We start from the raw sequence: 9,154 nt of genomic DNA, 5'->3' as shown, positions 1-9,154 counted from the left end.
GAGGCTCAAGCATCCTGCTCTCACGTGGCCTGCACTGCAGTGTGTTCCACCTGACAGACAACCGCAAAAACGGCTGCACCACACCAGGTCTCCGAGAACCAAAGGCACCAGGCCACTCCTGTCCGTCCGCTCCCTGCAGGCAGCGTCTCACCGTCCCGGCAGGCCCCAGGCCGTGTGGACAAGGAAGTACACTTGGCCTTCAGCTGAGCGAGGACAGCTGCCCATCGTTCCCCAAGGGACCCCTGCAAGTGGCTCCGGGTCTGCAGGGCGTCTGACTCACCCTGTCGGCGGGTTCCCATTCTCTCAGGTAATGTCCGAGTTTACACCACTTGGTAATATTACACACACTCCACTTACAGGGAAGCCGCTGCGCCTGGCAGGTGCTGGCTGGCCCAGGTCCACCTAGCCACTTGGATACAAGCAAGGAGCTCAAACAAAAGTTAAGTTTTCACTGTAAGAATCTGAAAATACGGGGAAGCCCTCGGCAAAGACAACTCTGTTTTGTTGTTACTTTTCCTTACAGACTCGGGGTCAGCATGATCCAACCCCCACCAGCACTCACCAATGCTAAGGCTGTCTGAGGAGCCAGGTGTCCGGCTGCAGCCCCTGCCTGGTCAGGAGGCCATCGCGGGCGGCAGCTTGCTGTGGGACGCACAGCCTGCACACCACGTCCTTTCCTGAGCACAGAACTGCTCCCTGTACTTTGCTGCAAGAATGAAGTAAACGGGAACGCCCAGGCGTCTGTGGCCAGCACTCCGCCGTCCGCCCGCACCCGTGCCTCGGCGACCTCTCTGCCACCTGGCACTGGAAGCTTCGTCCCTTGGACCCTTCAATCCAGAGAAATGCACAGACCTGCAGGACAGCAGCCCAGGGCCCAGCTCTAGTCCTCAAAGCCAGTTCCTCCAGCAGGTGTTAGGTAACCAGGGCAACAGGCACTGGGCTGTTCCAGCTCTGTAACAGCAACAATGCAGCAGGGAGGATCTGCCCGCCGTGAACTTTGAACTTTGTGTTCCAGATTTATAGGACGTCAATTACATACTTAAAATTCCAATGAAGGCCTGTAACACTCACTGGAGGGTGGGCCTGGGGTGGCCTGCCGCTGAGAGCCGGCTCCTCTCCAGGGGAGGGCTCAAGTGGCGGCTCCTCTGCCGCCCCGTGGGAGACCCCAGAGGAGCCCCTGGCACTGTGTGGCCCAGCTCCGTCCACTAGCGCACTCCCCAAGTGGCTGCAACGGCCAGAGCTGCGCCAATCCGAAGCCCAGAGCCTCTTCCAGGTCTCCCACGCGGTGCAGGGTCCCAAGACTTTGGGCCGTCCTCCACTGCTTTCCCAGGCCCCAAGCAGGGAAGTGGAGCAGCTGGACAGACATGATCCTGGTAGATACAAGACAAGGACTTTAACCACTAGGCTACCATGTCAGGCCAAGATGTTGGTCTTTTAAAAAATATTGAGCAAAGCAACTTAGCAATAATCAATTATAATTGATCTATTATAAAACCAACTAGAAACATTTATTCAGATATATTTTATGCCCATTTAAAAACATTTATGCTAATTCATGCATAAATATAATTTTATAATTTATCAAACAATTATAAGCTCAGACTCCTTAAAAATAAAATGTATAGTACAGCTTTCATCGCCAGAGATGAGGTTCCACACTGAACTGCACCAGATGAGGCTAATGTCCACCTTCGGTCCTCCGTGCAGGAGCAGGGTCGGGGCTCGGGCCTGAGTCTGCCTCGGTGTGGGGACCATCCTCCCGACGGGGAGAAGGCAGGATGGAAAGCCACTGCAAGGTCCCTTCCCACACAGCAGCCAACCCGCAGGGACACGGAACAGCCTGTCAGCTTAGCCTTTCTGTAACCACTCATGCCACAGGATACTCTGTTCCAAATTAAAGGTCAACACATTTATTCAAAGGGGTCACTCATAAGTCATTTTTTCTTGTATGAAACCAATCTATATATAAAGAGAGAGATGCTGTGTACTGAAATCGGCACTAAGCAAGTGCTTCAGACACAAGCCAGCAAAATTAATCGACTGCCTTGCCACAGGCCACTCATCTGCTCTCTATCAAACTTCATTATCTTTAGAAGAAAATATTTGGGGCAATAACCTTTACTGGTAACTACTAAGTGATTTATGGGGTTATTTCAGTGCATGTTAAGCGGGCCACTGCATCCAACCATGACCTAGGTAGACACTCCCGGATTAGCTGAGGCGCGGCGTGGGTGTGCACTCGGGGCAGCCAGCAAAGCCCAGCAGCCCTGACAGACCAGAGACCACCTCCACGCACAGATGAAACGCAGAAACAGGAAGCCAAGGCTGGCATTCAACACTGTCCACGAGTTAAAGCCGTCTTGGTTCAGACAAGGACATGATGGAAACAGACTCGTTTCTGCTCTGCCGCTTGACAGATTACTCTAAGAACTAAGAGTGCTTCTGTGACCACTGTAACGATGCCAACACCAGCACGTCCAGCAGCAATAATGAACAGTTAAATACAGCTATTTTCACCTTCCAGTCGTCCTCCGTCCTCGGGGAGGCAGGCCAAGCACACGGGAGCCTTCAGCCTGTGGGCCACTGCCAACACCTCCGTGAGCTGGGAGCGTGCCAAGTTTCTGGAAATTCACTGAAAACGGGAATAAAGGGGGACACGAGCTCCCTCCTGCTTCCTGGACTCTCACATGAAGTGGCTCCGATGCCGCCATTTCCTGATGGGCGCCCCACGGACCGTGAGGATGCACCGAGTTCTTATCTAGAATTAAGCACACAATTCAAACCCCCAAAGTCCCCTTCAGTGTTCACTGATGGAGACTCAGAACTAAGAAATCCCTTAGAGTCGCTGCAGGTCATGAAGGTGAAGACCCGGAGGCCCCTGGGCCAACCTGGAATGCCTTGGCAGAGTTCCAGACTCCAGAACCCATTGTAGTGCTGACTGGAGGGCTCCATGAGGCCACACGGATGCCCAGGCCGCTGGCTCCAGGGTCCCTGGCCGTGTCGCCCGGCCCAGAGGGCTGGTCAGCGTGGGCTCTCCAGGGCGTGTTCGAAGCTTTTGTACTGTAGTCCTCATGCATGTTTATAAGACACCTCAAATGCAAGTAACACCACAAATGTTTTAAAAATATATCCATAAAAAGTACTGTGCATATATCAAAACTAAACTGTGTTTTAATCAAACCTGTGGTTACTTTAACGTCTTTTTTTGATCTTCTCAAAAGGTAAACTAGTGCAGGTCGATCAGCGAGTTCCGCTTGATCCAGCACAGAGGCCAAGCTACGGCCGAGTCTGGGGCACTAACACAAAGCCTGCAGGCTCACAGGTGCCACAGCCTCCGCGGGGGCTCGTGTGCTGCTCTGCTCCCCAGCCCGCTGTCCCTCCAGGGTTGGCTCAGAGCTGCGACTGCCGGGGGGTGGGGTTCCTGTTCCTCTCCATCCTTACACATGGCCGGCCAGCCAGCCAAGTTACAAATAACTGACAGAGAGTCACAGGGCCCCCACTTAGATGGCTGCTGAGGAATAAAATAAAATCTTTTTGCTACCTTCAAAAACTCTCCAAAGTTTCTACGGGCTGCGCAGATGAGGGCAAAAGCAGCGTGGGTCGTCGGGGCAGTGCAGGCGTGAGCCTGTTAGGGGCTCTGCAGGGCTCTCCGCAGGTCTCCGTAGAAGTTGGCCAGCGTGCTGGCCATGGCGGTGTCCACCGCGGACTGAGGTATCCTCCCACGCAGGTCTGTCTGAATGTAGCCCGTCAGGAGACTCTGGTGTGGACGGTCCTTGAGCGGAACACAGAACCAACCACAAGGATGGTTGTATCCACGAACAAATTCTGGCCTCTTTTCTCTCCAGTCCAGACTTACCCCTGCAAGGCATTAACGAAAACCACAAGCCACAGTGTCAGTAACAAGGATGGACACTTTCAAACTTTCCTCCAACTGTATTATCAGTTACCAGAATTCCTGCTTACAATTTTTCCTTCTTACTCACATGCAGAAAAATTAAGAGTGACCATGGCAGAATAAAAAATACTGATTACCCAGAAGAATGCCGGTAGGAAAAGGAGAGTGCAAATGACATTCCGCCACTGGGCACCTCCGTGGAAGCTACGGCTCTGCGCTGCGGTGGCCCACCTGTGACCGCGGGAATGCCACGTCACACCCCTGAACCCTCTCCTGACATTCTGCAGCTGCTAGGGTTACAGTAACTATGAAGAGCTCGTGGAAAGAGACCATTACCACAGGACAAAAGTCCTTCCTCGTAGCCCACAGTGTAGGAGAAGTCAACAAACTCCCTGGGGGCGATGACGTTCCAGAGCTGGCCAGCGGTGGTGTAGCGCATCACACAGCAGTTCTGGAATGGAACGGGCACAGGGTCAGCCTGAGGGGGCAGAGCAGCACTGCCAGCAATCCTGCTTCCTGCCAGGGTGTGAAGGAGACCGCTCCTGCATGCGCTGTGCGCGTATGAAGAGGGCAACACCGTCACCTTCTAAACAATACCCCACAGGGGCTCAGGGGCCTTAGACTGTCCTAGAAAATTCAAAATCCAAGCACTTAGACTAAAGCATCAAGTGCTTGGATTAAAAAAAAATTGGGCCGAGCGTGGTAGCCTAGTGGCTAGAGTCCTCGCATTGCATCCACCAGGATCCCTTACAGGCACCAGTTTGTGTCCCAGCTGCTCCACTTCCCATCCAGCTCCCTGCCTGTGACCTGGGAAAGCAGTCGAGGACGGCCCACAGCCTTGGGACCCTGCACCCGCGTGGGAGACTCAGTAGAGGGTCTGGGTTCCTGGCTTTGAATCAGCTCAGCTCCAGCCGTTGCGGCCACTTGAGGAGTGAACCTGCGGGTGGAGGACCTTTCTCTCCGTCTCTCCTCCTCTCTGTGTATCTATTAAAAATAGATGTTTAAAAAAATGGCAGAAATTACTTAAATACAGAAAAAGAACAAGTCATTTTGGCTAATTCCTTTTTTAAAAGATTTACATACATGTACATATTTATGCATATGTAACTTCCTACTTAATAAAGGGAGGGAAGGCGGGGCAGAGATCCCCCGTCTGTAGGTGCATTTCCCAGAGGGGACAGCCAGGGTCCAGCCAGGCTGCAGCAGGTCTCCACAGGGGTGGCCAGAGCAGCGCCTGGGACCTTCTAACGTTGCTACGCCAGGCCATTACCAGGCACCTGGATCTGAAGTGGAGCTGCCAAGACTCGGGTAGCACCCCCAGAGGAGCTGACATCCGGGCAGCAGCTTGAGCCGCGGCCCCGCTGCGTCTACCTGACTCTTCGCAGCTGACGTGGTGTGGCAGTCATGGAAACTCTGCACATTACGTCTAAGTACAGTGATGGTGCCCTCCAGATTTTACGTTTCAGAATTTCAGCCACGGTTTTACAATTAAACTGAACTTTCTTGGGCCTGGCATGACAGCTCAGTGGCTAAATCCTTGCCTTACGCACCAGCATCCCATATGGGTGCCAATTTTTGTTCCGGCGGCTCCACTTCCCATCCAGCTCCCTGCCTGTGGCCTGGGAAAGCACAAAAGCCTTGGGACCCTGCACCCACGTGGGAGACCCGGAAGAAGCTCCTGGCTTCAGATCAGCTCCGGCTGTTGCAACCACTTGGGGAGTGAACCAGCAGAAGGAAGACCTTGCTTTGTGTCTCTCCTTCTCTCTAAATCTGCCTTTACATTATAATTAAAAATCTTTTAAAAAAGGACGAAATTAAACTTTCCTGAGCAGCAAAGGCAGAGCTGCTGTAGCAGACGGTCTCTGTTCCCACTCACCAACGGACACAAGGACGCTCGTGCTGGCCGAACAGCATGCCCCCCCCAGCCTCCACTGCCCACGCTTGGACACACACTCTTGCCCAGGCAGTCTGGAGCCATGTTTACCAATAGCTACCTCTTCAAAGTGCTTCAAAATGTCCAGGGATGTCATTAAACTGTCCCAGTCCAAGCGACAGGGCCCCGGGCGGATGTGGTCCACGATGGCGTTGACGGTGTCCTCTATAACGCCCTGGGCTTTGTAGCTGGAGAAAGAAAAACAGTCAAACGTGGGCACAAGTGGAACTCGGTGCTCGTCGCCCAGCGCTGGTGAGGACGGGAGCAGATATGGTCGACTTTTAAAGGGATTAAATCCCAACGACTCTTTCCCAAGTCTTCATCTAAGTACTGTACCACGCCCCAGTGTGGCACCGGCGGCCACCAAGCACACAGCAGGTGGCACCCGGCGGCCAGCCCGCAGGCCTTCAGTGAGCTTCAAGCCCATCAGGATATGCACACTCTTACCCTTTAAAAAACCTTGTATCATGAACAGAAAAAATAAGCCAACGGAGAACACCAAATAGTTGATTCATTAGACCAGCACACATTTCAAGATGGGAGAAGCAAGCACGCTCTCCTAGAAGCTGTGGCGTGCGCGGCTGGAGCCTCACCCACACCACGGCAAGCTCTAGGGCCAGAGACCACCAGCCTCGGTGTGAACTGTAAAACTTCAAAACCAAAAACACACAGGACTATTTTGTGACTCGGAAGATAGGATTTCTTCAATCTAAAAAGTTCAGCAAACCACAACTAAGATACAGTACAGGTTAAGATAAACACGCACATAGAGCACAGAACTGTCAGAGGACCAGAATGGCTCGCGCGTGCAGAGCACCAGCAGGGCAGGACGCACTGACAGGTGTGGTGACCACGCGCCAGACGCGCCACTTCATGCCCAACCACCGAGTGCCAACGCGCATCTTGGTAAGCTGTCTCCGATCAGCAGGAGGGGACGTGTGCCACCAAGGAGTCAGGAACTAGGAAAGCCTAGTCAAGCTGGATGACAGGAGAGCGTGCAAACAAGAACACAGCTCCTCTTTGACCCCGGCTGGACCCAGTCTCCTGAACTGCTGAGCACACCGGGCTCTGGGTCCGCGTTCTCGTCGCCAGCAGGTCCCGAGGCGCCACAGAAGTCATCTGTGCCGACACTGCCTGCCTCGGTGTTCTGCCCGATTCCCTGCACACTACACTCAGAACACATTTCATAATGTAGTCACTCGGTTTATTCAAGATGTGTATAATTTCATTATTTTAAATAATGCTGTGGTGAAATAGCAAGCACTTAAGTCCCTAGGGACTTTCTGGCCATTTCTTTAAGATTCGAAATGCAGTGTCCTGCAGAGTTCCAGCAGGGCCATGCACCCCGCTAGGGGCCAGGGGCCAGCAGGCCTCGATGGCCTGTGACCCCACAGCAGCGCATGCGGACAAGGAACTTGGAAAGCAGCGGAGAGTCCTGTAAAGGCCAATGTGCTGTTCAAAAACCTTGTGACTGTAAGAGCAAACTACCAGCACTGGTACCTACTCTACCGACATTTAACAACATCTTAAGATTAAACTGTAAGACTATACTTACAGGTATCCATTAAATTCCTCTGAGGGCTTTCTCCAAACTGTTACATCTTTCTAGAAAAATAAAAATATATGGTGGTTATTATACAGGTGGGACAGAGAAACGAAACACAATTTTATGAGTCCAGAGCTTCTGTCTTTGAATTAAACTAACAAAATTCCAGACAAAGAATTCATCTGTGCTCTGTGTCAGCTCTTGCTGTATTTCAAGTTCTTCACACTCAGACTCAAAAACAAGGTTCAGAGGGGCTGCATGGCGCTGTGGGTGCTGCGGCAGGCCGCCCGGAGGGGCTGCGCGGCGCTGTAGCAGGCCGACCGTCCACCTGCAGCGCCCTGGAGGTGCACTAACCTGTGTCTCGCCTGCTCCACCCTTGGCCTGGAGAAGTGCTAGAGCACAGCCCATGCACCCACGGGGAGACTCAGAGGCAGCTCCTGGTTCCCAGCCCTGGCTCTTGGTGCGATCTGGGGAGGGTACACAGCAGATGGAAGACTTCTGTGCCTAGCCTTCTCTCTACATAAGTTCTATGTTCCAAATAAAAGCAAGAAAATCCTAAGAAAACTTGACTGCGAGTCCTACCTTACCAGGGTCTGCGAGCTGCCTCAGTCCAGGCTCCTGCTCACCACTGACACACTCTGACAGCTCACTCAGAAGGTATGTTTCCAGCAGAGAAGCAGCTGACGCTAGAATTCCCTTCATGTCTCCCAACAAGCTTAGAGTGGAACGCCTTGAGCAGACATGCAGCGCTGGTGCCCACCCCTGACGCCACCTCACTGGCAGCACACAGGCTTGCTGCTAACATCTGAAACCAAGCACAGCACCTCCTGAGCTGGCAGGACACACCTGCACTGACAGAGGCCGCCGTCTGTCCTTGTTCCTCACACCTGACACGTGACCAGCCCTCCCGGGGAAAGCTGGCTTCGAGCCAGCACTGCAGCCCATCTGGGCAGTGCCCGCCGGGGGAGTCCATTTCTCTTTCCCTGTCTTTAGTTCTCTCAGTGATCCTGTTCAAGAAGCAGTGCGGTTTTATTTGGAAAGCCATGGGCAACTCGGGACGGGATGGGTCCCCAAGGAGGAGTAACAGGACTCGGCATTACCGCTTTCTTCACAACTCGCCACTCGTCATCGCCAAGGCCGTGGTACCGGATCAGAGTGTTTTTAAGGTGAGTTGCAAAGGCAGCAGCATCAGGCAGGCTTTCCATCTGTCTTCCTGTCAGAAATCAAGATGAGCGTCAGCCGCCGCAGGGGAGCAGCCAACCAGGCGCTCAGGGCTCCCGCCGGAAGTGGGGACAGGGGCAACCCAGACTGTGGCAGCTCGGCACCCCAGCAGCGTCCGAGCGAGCCAGCCACAGCCGGGGATGGCAACAGCACACCAAACATTAAAAGGCAGTGGGCTCTCTGCTCACTACCCACACCGTCACCCTAGCACGTTCCAGACACAGCACCATCGTGCTCAGCCCGACTTAAAAGAGGGTCACTCTCGGCAGGAGATCCCTCCTCAGACCAACCTCCCCCCGGCCAGGGTATTCTGATCCCACTGGGTGCCTGCTGTCCTATGACAGGCCTGTCTCATGACCGACTGGGTCTCCATCAGCTGTGTGTCTGGGCAGCTGGTCAGAGACCAAAAGGTAGATCCAAGATGGCTGAATTGTGAAGACCCCAGGAGGCGGGGTCGGGGGGGCCGGAAGGATCATGTTCCCAAGAGACAGCCTGGGGGAATTCTGCAGTGGGTAAGGGGCAGGAGAGGCGTCACGGCTCCATGAACAGTGCGCAATGG

At 53.6% G+C, this 9,154-nt stretch overlaps 1 protein-coding gene across 1 annotated transcript; it reads right to left on the bottom strand.

The window, feature by feature from the left end:
- Positions 1–3,611: 3,611 nt before the first annotated feature.
- STARD4 (StAR related lipid transfer domain containing 4) lies at positions 3,612–8,606 on the bottom strand. Its single transcript, XM_004586580.2, has 5 exons — positions 8,475–8,606; positions 7,384–7,433; positions 5,890–6,016; positions 4,232–4,346; positions 3,612–3,858 (listed from the first exon to the last, which is right to left on the bottom strand). The coding sequence occupies exons 1-5, from the start codon at positions 8,577–8,579 to the stop codon at positions 3,629–3,631; spliced, it is 627 nt and encodes a 208-aa protein (XP_004586637.2). The 5' UTR covers positions 8,580–8,606; the 3' UTR covers positions 3,612–3,628.
- Positions 8,607–9,154: the final 548 nt, after the last annotated feature.

This window comes from Ochotona princeps, chromosome 19 (genome assembly GCF_030435755.1).
Source record: "Ochotona princeps isolate mOchPri1 chromosome 19, mOchPri1.hap1, whole genome shotgun sequence".
NCBI classification, from domain to species: Eukaryota; Metazoa; Chordata; class Mammalia; order Lagomorpha; family Ochotonidae; genus Ochotona; species Ochotona princeps.
This window is presented reverse-complemented; position numbering and strand designations above follow the sequence as displayed.

Bases quoted from the DNA above. Each gene is read 5' to 3' on its own strand.
- STARD4 (XM_004586580.2), bottom strand. From the start codon at position 8,579: ATGGAAAGCCTGCCTGATGCTGCTGCCTTTGCAACTCACCTTAAAAAC. The intron at 6,017-7,383 runs GTAAGTATAGTC...TTCTTTCTCCAG, and splicing joins GAGGAATTTAATGGATACCT to CTACAAAGCCCAGGGCGTTA. The intron at 3,859-4,231 runs GTAATGGTCTCT...AATGCCTTGCAG, and splicing joins GGAAGGACTTTTGTCCTGTG to GGGTAAGTCTGGACTGGAGA.